Here is a 12386-nt window from a genome sequence, read left to right as displayed (position 1 = left end):
TCACAATAATTGATACAAAAATATATGAAGGTCTATGCTCTATTGGAGATCACAAAGCTCCTGGAATTGATGGATTTAATGTTGCATTTTTTAAAAAAGCCTGGCCTGTCATCAAGGAAGAGCTATGTGAGGGAGTGAAAGATTTCTTCACCACAGGGGTCCTATACAAAGCCATTAATTGTACTACACTAACTTTGCTGCCAAAGATTGCAAATCCAAACAATGTGAAAGATTATAAACCAATAGCCTATTGTACAATGTTGTACAGACTAATTGCTAAAGCCTGGCTGGGATACTTCAAAGGTTCATGAGCTACATCATACCAGAGGCACAAACAGGCTTTATCTCTAGGAGAAGAATAGCTGACAATATCATTTTGGCTCATGAGTTGGTCAAATCTTATAGCGGGAAACATATCTCCCTTAGGTGCATGATCAAAGTGGAACTACAAAAATCTTATGATTCGGTGGAATGGGCATACCGTGAACATATTTTGGAAGGATTGGTTTTTCCTGACAAGTTCATAAAATGGTTAATGTCATGTGTCAGAACTGTCAATCACACTATCTTGCATAATGGGAAAACTATACAACCTTTTAATGCTCTAAAGGTCTAAGATAAGGAGATCCAATCTCCCCCTTCCTCTTTGAGATTGCTATGGAGTATTTGACCAGACTTCTCAATGAATCGAAATAGGACAAAAGGTTTAAATATCATCCTAGATGTGGGAAACTACACATCACTCATCTGAGCTATGCTGATGATCTAGTGTTGTTTGCAAGAGGGGACACAGAGTTAGTGAAGAGGCTTCATGCTTGTTTTTTGACATTCTCAGCTACTTTTGGACTACAAGCTAACTTAGCAATAAGTGCTATATACAGTCGTGGAATGGAAAACAAAGTTAAAGAAGAAGTATGTCAGTTTCTAGGCTACTCTCAAGGAAAACTACCCTTTAAATATTTAGGGGTACCACTGGATACAAAGAAGTTGACTATGATAGAATGACAGTCACTCATTAATAAGATAATGGCAAAAATAACCTCATGGACTGCAAAAATTTCATCCTATGCTGCAAGGGTACAACTGATACAAATAGTACTATTTGGAATCCAATCCTACCAGGCTCAACTCTTTCCTTTGCCAACTAAAGTGATTAAAGTTATTGAAGCTTATTATAGAAGTTGTGGTCTGGAGGAATGAAACCACAAAAAAAAGCTCCCATTGCCTGGGACAATGTCTGCCTACCTAAGTCTGTGGAGGCCTGAATCTGAATGAACAACCTACATGTATGGAATGCCACTGCTATTTCAAAACATACTGGGACTTGTCACACAAACAAGACAATCTATGTATCAAATGGATACATGCCTTCTACATCAAGAATAGAATCCAGAAACCATGCCTATACCAAAGACTGTAAGGTGGATGGTGAGGAAAATCTTGGAAGCAAGGGATGTTATCCATCAACTCCAAAGACCACTGGATGCTAAAAGAGTGCTATAAAACAGATTTATATATAGACATAAGAAATGGGGACTTGATGTGAATGATACTTGTGTACCAATGCAATCCAATCCTGAGACAAGAGACCACATGTTTCCTGAATTTAATTATGCTATAAAACAATGGGGAAGACTGACTCAGTGGGCAAAACTTTATAATAAAATGTGCAGGACATGGAATGACCACCTCTAGTTTATTTGTCAATACTCCAAGGGGAAGATTGCGCTAGCTAAACTCCTCCAGATGATCTATGCTGAGTATATACATATACTGTGGAGGGAAAGAAATCACAAGGTCTTTGAAGGGAGTACCATATATCACACTAACCTGGCTAGGGAGATTGCCTGCATGTCCAACTTTAGAGCAAATGGAAATGTAAAATATTTAGTACAATAGGTCTTCTTCTACATGGGAGTTGTTGATAAAAATATGGATTACGTGCTTTGGTAGTCATAGCCTTTTGCGTACCTCACTTTGAGATCTACCTAGCTGGGAGTAGCTAAGCTATGCTTTGTAATATTGTTACTGGTGATTAATGATAAATTTTATTTCCAAAAAAAAGAAAAGTCAAAAAAATTTTATTAGAGAAAGAAGAAAAAGAAATACACATGTACATATTACATCTGCACTACACACTTTAAATTGTAGCATGTCCACTTGACACACAAGTAAAAAGTAAGAGGTAAAGAAAACTCCCCTAAATTTTTTCCTTTTCTGAGAACTTAAGAACTCCATGCCCAAATTCTTAATTCATTCCTCGCTTTCGCTCCTTTGGATTATTTATGGAGCTCATTAAGCCCAAGTCTTCTGAGGATATCTATAATGCCCGCTCTTTTCCATCTTTCTTGGCCTCATTTTGAGTGGTAAATTGTTCTTGCAGGATGATTCTCAATGTGTTTCTGCATTCTTTTACAGGACCACTCCATGCATCTTCTTGTAAATCCCCAAAGATAAAATCCACATGATTAATGTTAGAATAAGAAAACAAAGAAGAAAGGTTATGTGAATACTCCTGTGGTATGTCCAAGACCATTTATTTCTCATTCTCTTCTATTAAAGGTTGTAAATGTGGAAAGGTGGATGGGGGTTTAAACTCTTCTTCCATTGCTTTACACTCAACCAAGACCTTATTTTCAATCATCTTAGTTGAATCAGAGTCTTTTTGAAGAGTGGGCAGTTCTCTCTGTAAATCATCATACTCATAGGTAGGCTCATTCTCACAGGGTATTTCCTCCATATATTCAATGCAATAAGCTTTCTGAAAGTATACTTACTATTTGACTCACTTGCATTGTTAGGTTCTTTATGGCTTCATCATATTATATAAATATTTCTTCAATGCTATTCATGAACTTATACATCAGTCTAAATTACCATTCTCATCTTGAGGTGGTTGTCTCACTTCGCTTTTGTTCCAATCATAAAAAGGGTACTCATCCCAACTAGGGTTAAAATTGTGCCCATATGAAATGTCATACATGTACGGGCTAAAAACAGAGAGACTTTTCAAAAGATGAACCATACGAGAAATACTTACCTGCTTGACAATCAATCCATAAATAATTTTCACTATATTTAAAATAAATAGTAGACTTGTGATAATGTTAAGCTGCTAACTCTTCAACCATTTTTAGGTTGGTTGTACTCCATTTTTAACATCAATTAGAGTTCATTATCAAGAATAATTCTTTAAGTTTTCTTCCTGGCACTTGTCAGGTACCACAAAAGAAATCTTGAAGAGAAGTTAACTAATAAAAATAATAAGAAAAAAATTGAATCCCGAATTAGCACAAAATATTATTTTAAACATTATTAATTACCAATCCCTGGAAACGATGCCAAAATTTAACGAGCGCAAAACACAACATGAAATTGATGCTCGCTAGCCAAAGATAATATAGTTAAGTTACCATCTCCATAAGGATTTTATTTAAACAATTCTCTAGTAATTTCTAGTTTAACTGCTATTCAAGACGATCAAAACTTGATTTGGAATAATTACGAACTACGACTAACTGCTAAAGTAAAGCAACTGACAATTGACTGCAAAGAACTAGAGATTAGCAGAGTTGGTTTCTTATCAATATGAGAAATAAGGGTGTTGACATGATAGGTGCAAGACTCTTATTCTGGATATGACGCTATTATATTTCGCTCTTGAGGTTTTATCGATTCTCGTGAATTTAATAGGTGATTAGCTTATACTTCCGTAACCCGGCCAGTCGTTTTGAGTTCTAGCTTATCGTTCGACATTTGAGACCTTGAGTAGATTTACTTCAAGTATTATGACTTGCACGTGCAAGCAGATTAGATTTTTGGGAAGATCATAATTAGTTAGGAAGAATAATTCTCAATTCGGAAGCTATATGTCGGAAGAGTTGACCATAGTTTGACTTTTGGGTAAACGATCTCGGATAGGAGTTTTGATGGTTCTGTTAGGTCCAGTTGATGATTTTGGACTTAGTCATATCTCCGTATTTGGATTTGAAAGTCCGTAGGTTGATTTGATACCTTTTGGCAAAATTTGGAAGATTAAAGGTTTAGAAGGTTGATTAGTTTGACTGATGGTTGACTTTTTGACATTAGATCCATATTATGGTTCTGGGAATTGGAATAGGTCCATCGTGTCATTTGGGACTTGCATGCAAAATTTGAGGTCATTCCGAGTTATTTAGGCTTGTTCAGCATAAGTTTTGAATTTGAAAATTTGGATTAGTTCCTTAAGCTTGAATTGAGGTGCGATTTGTGATTTTGATGTTGTTTGGTGTGATTTGAGGCCTCGAGTAGGTCCGCCTTAGGTTTTGGAATTGGTTGGTGTGATTGGATGGGGTCCAGGAGGCCTTGGGTGTGTTTCGGATGGGTTTCAGACCATTTTTATGTTTCAAAGTCGTTTCTTATGGCATAAAGGGTATCATATTGAGAAATCTACCTTTTATTTGTAGTTTGATCGAACCATTATATCCGTATCCTAATTACAGAATCATAGCAATAAGAATTGTCGAATTCCGAGGTCGTATGAGAGAACGAAAAATTTCTCTTCGCGAACGCGATGGTGTCTCGTGAAGGCGAAGAACAAAAATTACCTAGGCGGTGTTTTAAATTTGGAAACTAAGTATTTTAGTATTCTGAGCATATCTTGAGTTCTAGAGCTCCGTTTGAGGTAATTTTTGCAGCATCGTTCTCGTCTCAACAAGGGGTTCAAATAGTTTGGCATCATTTTAAGGAGTTAGAGAGGTGTTGGAGCTAGTAATTGGATTTTTGAGCAAGGTAAGTCTATTGTCTAACCTTTCTAGGGGGAATTTACCCCGTAGGTATTATATTTATTATGTGCTACATGTTGTGGGAGCTACGCACGTATGAGGTGACGAGTGTCCGTGCATATGATAGAATTCCTGATTATCTCCTAGTAGACATAGACTCATGTCATGCTTTAATACAATGTGAGTTATTCTTGCCTATTTAAATGCTTTAATTTCCATTTAGCTTCAGACTACACTCGCGTAGAGTATTGGTCTTGCTATTTTAGATACTCAACGAGCTACTTGATTAGCTGAGGAAATTGTAGTTTCCTTTACGGATTTCTTATGCATTGTGTGTATTCGTTCGATAGGTTTTCTTGAATTTTATAACTCATATGTATATTTGTTTGTGGGGTCAATGACCCGTCAATGTTTTATATTCTAATGGGATCGGGCTGAATGCCTCAGCAATACTCATATGGGATTGGGTCGTTCACCTCGGCGGAATCATGCAATTCACTCTTATGGGATCGGGCCGTTCGCCCCGGCGGTATCATTAAGACACTCTTATGGGATTGGGTTATTCACCTCGATGGTATCATGTATCACACTCTTATGTGATCGGGTTGTCTTCCTTGGTAGAGCAACATATTCTTATTGGATGGGGTTATTCGCTTCGACTGGATTATGTATCACACTCTTGTGGGAACGGGTTGTTCACCTTGGTAGTTCTATGAACCACTCTTATGGGATCGGACCATTCACCTTGGTAGTCTATGAAACGCTTATATGGGATCTAGCTATTCGCCTCGACAATTTTATAAAACGCTCTTATAGGATTGGGCCGCTCGCCTCAGCAGAATCGTGCGGAATACTTGATAACGAGTCCGCATACTCATGAGTTTCCTGACATGAGATGTGACCATTGGTTTGGTATTGACCATTACATATTCCATTTGAGAAGCTATCTGATAATTTAGGACTTTGTGTTCACTATTAAGCTGTAGATCGTACTATTTGCCTATATCTATTCTCATTGTTTATTTACCATGTTTCATACTTGTCTACTTTATTATATTTGATTTATTGGACTACTAGTAAGTGTCAGTGTCGGCCCATTGTCACTTCCTCTTCAGGGTTAAGTTAGATACTTACGCGGTATGCGTTGATTTACGTACTCATGTTGCACTTATGCACTAAATGTGCATGATCTGACAGGTTCATTTGGTGGTCATTTGGGCATAGTTACTGAGGGGACTTTAGGGTAAGCTGCATTCCATGCTACGATTTGCAGCACACAAAGTCTCCATCATAGTTATTTACTTTATCTTGTCTATCTTGTATTCCAGATAGATTTTTTATTGTTATTGTACTTCCTACTAGATGCTCATGTACTTGTGATACTGGTTTTTGGGATGGTCTAGAATTTGTTTATGGTTTTTCTTACCATTGACACACTTTTACTTGATATTTCATTTAAATTGTATGTATCTACGATTTTTAATGCATTGATTTCCCTATCTAATAAGATTTATGATTTCAAAAATAATAAAATGAATAATTAAGTTGGTAGTTCATTATTGTCTTGCCTAACGGCAAAGTTGGGCGCCACCACGACCTATGGTGAATTTTGGGTCTCACAAGTTATGAGAAAGTCTAGTAGAGTCTTGTGGATTGTTATGGAGACATGTTTACTTATCTTTAAGATGCTACATGGATCTTAAGAGGAATTCCATTATTGATTTCTTATCGTGCGATTTGACTCCATTGATGTTTATGCCTTCATTTCCTTCCTACTCATTCTTATACGATGTTTAGCTGCTTGTTGTCAATTGGGCATCGAGGATTTGTAGTAGTACTACAGATGTGGTGTAGGATGTTTCTCCCTGCATATTCAGGCAGGCTATTATCATCGCGTTATGGAAGGGTGTTCAGTCATTTTAGCTCAGTGTTCGTGTTGCCTACGATTTCGAGGCTATGCACAGTGTATTGTGATGTTCATGCATTGTTATCACACAGCGCTATTGTGAATAGTAGGGTGCATATTTATGTGTCGTGGAAATGAATGTCCCAAGATGAGGATTTCTCAGTTCATGGTTTTGAGATTTAGCATTTACTTCCTGTGAATGAGAGGCAATCAGACTATGGATGTTCTGGCTTTGGTTAATAGAGTAGCGAGATTAGATATTTTCCAACTTGGTAGAATTCTTGTTCGTGATGTGGTGTCGTTGACCTTAATTTGATCGCATTTAGGCTCATTGGTGAGATAGTCTTCATTGGTTTGCCTTCAGGGCAGGGTGTTGTGAAATGGTACCTAAGAAGCAGGTATTAGAGATGGTAGTGTGTGGCAGCTTCAGGCTCGAATAGCTGTTTCTAGTATTGATGTCTCGATAGAGATGATTGTTATGGAGGCTTAGCGTTGGTGGCAATTCATTAGTTTAGATGCAATAGAGTTGGATTATGATCTGAGGTAGTATTTTAGTAGCGAAGCATGAAGAATGACAGGAAGGGTTGTGTCTCATAGTAGATGAGTTGTTAGCAGGTCAAGTGCGAGCAGCAGAGAGCGAGTAGTTTGCTTAGAAAATTTGAATGTGATAGGACAAGCATGCTTGGAACATAGAGGGATGTGAATTCTTGATTATCATTTTGGGATGCAACATAATTTCTAGTTTTGGAAAATATAGTTAGACCTTTAGTTGACGCTTATGGGGAATAAACGGACTCTTATAGCTGGTGGGCGAGCATGGACTCAGGAAGGTTTACTGATTTCATGGTAGTTGTACCCGAGGAAACGTCATTGGGAGATGCCGATATGGAATTGAAAATGTGATTTATCTCCTGTGAGCAAGTTAGTTGTTGCGTGATTTTGATGATGTGAGTTTGGATCACTTGAAGAAGATGGTACAAATGTCAGGTGGTCGAATGTTCGATTGTTGCTGATAATTCAGAATGTTTTAGGAAATGTTTAACAAGAGATTGCGAGAAAGTTGGTGGGTAATGGTGCGAGATTGTTATGCCCCACAATATTAAGTCGATATTAGGTCCTGCAATATTATATTATGATGATGTTACATTTTGCAGTATTACCTTACGATGATGTTACACTTTGCAGTATTTAATTAAGACGATGTTTCACCCTATAGTATTTTACATTGAATTTATCATAAGGTAATTGACATCTGTCCATGAAAATAATTATATGGATATTATAAGGATTATGCTATTTCAAACAAGTGATGAGGAAAGTCATGAAGGTGAAAGGGGAAGCAAGTCAAGGAAAATGAATTTTTGTCCAAATTTGGCATGTTGGGATAAAATATCGGCCGAGCATTAATACCCTAATGCCACGATACAGGCTTGAACTAGCCTAATAGATTTGGTCAGCTTTGGTCACGTGCCTTGGGAATCTCCCACTCATTCAACATAGCTGCTGATTTGTATTGCCTTGAGGTCGATCATTGAGAACTCTCGGGGTTGAGCCCCGAGCTGAACTTCGAGCCTTCTGGGGGCGGTATTTACAAGGTACCTCATCGGTCGAAAAATCGGACCCTCTAATTTTTGTCGTATACAGATAGTCCCCGCATTTCTTAGATTAAAATGATAAGAAACGATTTTGACACTGATCTCCTCGAGTCTCTTATGATGACATCATGCTTATGATATAAGCTTTTGTGATAACTGAGACGTCCTATCGATACATCTTTCTAGAAGCATTCAATGTAGTGTCGATTTATTCTCTCAAAGCGATAATATCGCTGCCAATCCGTCTCCTAAAAAAGCATTGATTGTGACTGCCGATGTGTTTCCCAAAGGCATTGATTATGCTTTTGGTTACGCTGCCACCTTCCTATAAATGGAAGCTTTCTTGTATCAAACTTCATTCGGTCATTCTTCAATAGCCTTCAACTCCTTTCTTTTCTTCATCCTTATCCGACTCTATTTCCCATGTTTAAAGCCCGTGGCCGAAAGGTCACACGACGGTGCCTTCGCCAATTATATTATGGCTCTTTATTAGAGCTTTCTCCTACGGAGTGGGATCACAGTGGTTTGTTGTTGTTGTTGGCTCGAATAATGAGAGAGGAATCTCAAATTATCTTCGTATCAGAGGATATGTGGACCGTAAACTGCTGGTCATCTCTCTTAACTTCCACCTGGTGTGGTGCTTTCCATGGAGTGAGGTGGTTCCATCTACTAACTCTTGCATCCCACACTGGTGCAATGTCTCAAGAAGTGTCTTCCTAATAGTAGTGCGGGCGAGACCCATACTCGCCAAATTTTTCACCCAGCCACTTCTTCATTTTTTCCATCTTTTTCTGCTTCTTCATCTTTTTCTACTTCTTCTTCATCGTTTTCAGCTTCTTCTTCATCCTTGAAGATGCCATTCGAAAGACCAAGATGAGGCCCCCGAGGAAATGGTTCTCAGAGATATTGCCCCCGAGTGTGTACACCCGAGAGCAGATTAGATTTTTAGTTATTATATATATATATATTTCTCTTTTTTTGCTTCTTTGTCTCTGTGTAAGGACCCTCAATGGGCTTTTGTGATGATGTGTAAGGACCCTACATGGGCTTTTGTAATCATCATTTATTAATACAAATGCTTCTTCAATTTGTCTCTGATTTGTGCTAAATTTCACTTTATTTACGTTTGTGAAGAATCTGAGCACATGACTCCACCGATTGGTCTGAATACTGGGCTCGGGCGGGTATTCACTCAGTTCCTGATTGATTAGTATGATATTCCCTGGAACCCTTTACCGTTCCTCGGACTGAGCCTGGATTGAATAGATGCAAAGTTAGGCCACCGGGACTCCCAAATTTGGATTGAGTGAGAATAGGGATTCAAATTTTAGAACAAAACTTAGCCATTTAGGCCCTGTTGATAGTCCTCGAGGGGGAAATTTCTCAAACGCCTGAGGATAAAGATAGCCCTAAGACTTTCACAGACAGTCCCTGAGTGAGAGTTAGCTCGAGCTCGGGTGGCCTAAAAACTTGATTTGAACTTAGAGTGAACATATCGCTAAGGCATTGTTGACAGACCCCAAACGAGGATAAGACTATACTCGGGTGGACCTTGGATTAAAGTAATTGAGAGGGCGTTTAACCTGATCTAAAGGCGGAAACAGTTCTAAGGCTTTACTAATAATTCTTGATTGAGACCTAGCACGAGCTCAGGTAGCTCAAAGGCCAAAGAATTGGGTGAATGACGCACACTTATAATAGCAGAAACCCTTGAGATAGGGTACCACATCGGGGTTACATTTATACGGATAGCTCCTTAGAGCTTATTTTTTGTTTTGACAGAGATCCTCGAGATAGGGTACCATCTCGAGGCTAGAATGATTTTGATTGCTCCTTAGAGCCTACTTTCATTCTGACAGAGATTCTCGAGATCGGGCACCATCTCGAGGTTTAGAATGATATTGATGGCTCCTTAGAGCCTCTTTTCATTTTGAGAGAAATCCTCGAGATCGGGTACCATCTCATGGTTTAGAATGATATTGATGGCCCCTCAGAGTCTGTTTTCATTTTGACAGAAATCCTCGAGATCGGGCACCATCTTGAGGTTTAGAATAATGTAGGGGATTTTTGATCTCTCGAATCTTGTACGTCAGTGCTTATCGTATGAAATGACCGAGGTGATCCTACCGGTACATCTCCCCGGAAGTGATAATGGCCTAGCTAGAATTAATTGGCCTTTTAGGGAAGGTGGACAGTCGCTGCTTGCTCTATATGTGAGTTTATTTCTTTCTTCCTTACATCAGCTTTTCCATCATTTTAATTCAAAGTTTTTACCTAAGTTTTCATTTTTCTTCTCTTGTTTTATTATAGCCATGGCTGCTACGCCTAAATCCGTTCACCAAGAAGAGTAGGGTTCCACATCTTCTTCCCACTCAATCGGTGGTACACCGCCAAAGTCTGGTGAGAAAATATCAAGACACTTTATCTAAAGGAGGGACCTTTCGCTAGAGAGGCCTCCCAATGTCGAGGGCCATTGGGATCATGCATCAAGGTTTACTTCATCAATAGGAGAGGAACACCTCGAGGTAGTGAGGAGAGACTACGGATGGGGAGAAAAGGTGGTACTGCAGGTACCCTCCTCGGAAGAGAACATTACGGCTTACACAGAGGGTTTTTTACACGTATACATGTACCCCTTCACATTGGGTCCTATCGACAGAGTCTGCTTGACTTCTGTCAAAGATATCGGGTTACCCTTGCACAAGTTCACCCTTTGTTCTAGGGGACAGTGCTGATGATGAGGTTCTTCGCGAAAGAAGTCGGGCTCGAGTTCACCCTTAGCCATCTTATTAGATTTTACTGACCCTTTCATTGTCGGGGCCTGGTAGCTTTGCGATGCCAATCTACCAGACCCTTTGTTGTTGATGATGAAGAAAATGGGGACCGAGGATGGATGAATCGATTCATCCGAGTAAGGACTGTCGATGTTATCCCCGTGGAGTTCCTACCGTTTTATGAGGAATGTAATGTCACACGTAAGTGGTACACTTGTGTTTTTGTCATTTTTTGCTTGTGATGGAGACGGATTCTGTAAAGACGCTTTCTTTTTTCCCTTTTGCAGTAGCCCCACGGATGTGATACAAGTTTCCCGACTTGGCGGATTATGCTTGGAAGTTGGCAGCTCATTCGACCTATGACGAGCGTAAATGGCGAGACCTATCCAAGGGTAGATAAGAGGCAAAACACCACGGTACATGCTGTGTGATTGGCTTTATTTGGAGGGCATGCTGTATGTACTAAACTCGTCACCGTAGGTATCGGAGAATTTTTTGAGGTGAGATCTTTCTTCCTTGGAGAGGAGGAGGGATTGTCGACTTCGGGACTGAGGAATAACAACAAACGGAAGGAACCCTCACTAGGCAAAGGTCCTCATAGCGAGACAAGCTCTACTCGAAGGCCCAGAGAAGTTGTCTCGACCGAGCCTGCAAAATCCGAGGTGTCCGGCCTTGGAAAAAAGGTCCCTTCTTTGCCATCGTCTTATTTTCCCGTCTAAGGTACTTTGAGGCAGAGAGATTATTTGATTCCATATTCTTTTCCCGTCGAAGGTACTTCGACGAATGTTTGAGGCCAGGGACTACCTAGCTCAAGCGATGTCTCGAATGATCACGTTCCTTTTGGGAGCAGTTCTATTGGGGCCGACGAAACCAGGCCGGTAGATGTGCATTTGACCTTTGAGGAGGCTCAACGGCTCTGTTCCGTGGTGAGTTTTGGCCGATTGTATTTGTTTTTTGATTTTGCACTTCCACTCTCTTATTGAGCTCCTTTTTTTGTAGGCCTTTGACAAGCTCAAGTCTGAGCTGCTCCGCTGTGAAGGTAGGTTGAGGAAAGCCTTGGATAAGGAGAAATCCCTTAAGCTTCTTTGTGATAAGAGGGTAGATGAGTTGGTATACCTACAGTATGAGGCGAACTGGAGCCTGAACTTTGAAAGCCACCTTGAGCAGCAAGTAACCTATGTTCTGAGGGAATGCATGCTTTTTCTTCTAACCTTAGGGATTAATGTTTTGATCTCTCAGTTGTAGAGCAAGACAGAGGATTTGGAACGCCTTTGGGGTGAGGTCGGCCAGGCCAAGCATGAGGTAGCGAGCTAAGAGCTCAGATAGATGCCCATGATGCGGCCAAGAA

General features: G+C 39.7%; 1 protein-coding gene across 1 annotated transcript; it reads left to right on the top strand.

Annotated features, from left to right (window-relative positions):
• The first annotated feature begins 307 nt into the window (after window positions 1–307).
• On the top strand, window positions 308–2443 carry LOC142163217 (uncharacterized). The gene is made up of 3 exons (XM_075220479.1): window positions 308–610; window positions 697–912; window positions 2384–2443. The coding sequence occupies exons 1-3, from the start codon at window positions 308–310 to the stop codon at window positions 2441–2443; spliced, it is 579 nt and encodes a 192-aa protein (XP_075076580.1).
• Window positions 2444–12386: the final 9943 nt, after the last annotated feature.

This window comes from Nicotiana tabacum, chromosome 8, assembly GCF_000715075.1.
Source record: "Nicotiana tabacum cultivar K326 chromosome 8, ASM71507v2, whole genome shotgun sequence".
NCBI lineage: Eukaryota > Viridiplantae > Streptophyta > Magnoliopsida > Solanales > Solanaceae > Nicotiana > Nicotiana tabacum.
Note: the sequence above shows the minus strand (reverse complement) of the source record. Positions and strands in the feature narration are given on the sequence as shown.

What these genes read in the sequence shown, in the direction of transcription:
- LOC142163217 (XM_075220479.1), top strand. Translation starts at nt 308, where the DNA reads ATGAGCTACATCATACCAGAGGCACAAACAGGCTTTATCTCTAGGAGA. An exon ending in AACCTTTTAATGCTCTAAAG is followed by an intron (nt 611 to 696) that starts GTCTAAGATAAG and finishes GAATCGAAATAG; the next exon opens with GACAAAAGGTTTAAATATCA. An exon ending in AAAACAAAGTTAAAGAAGAA is followed by an intron (nt 913 to 2,383) that starts GTATGTCAGTTT and finishes TTGTTCTTGCAG; the next exon opens with GATGATTCTCAATGTGTTTC.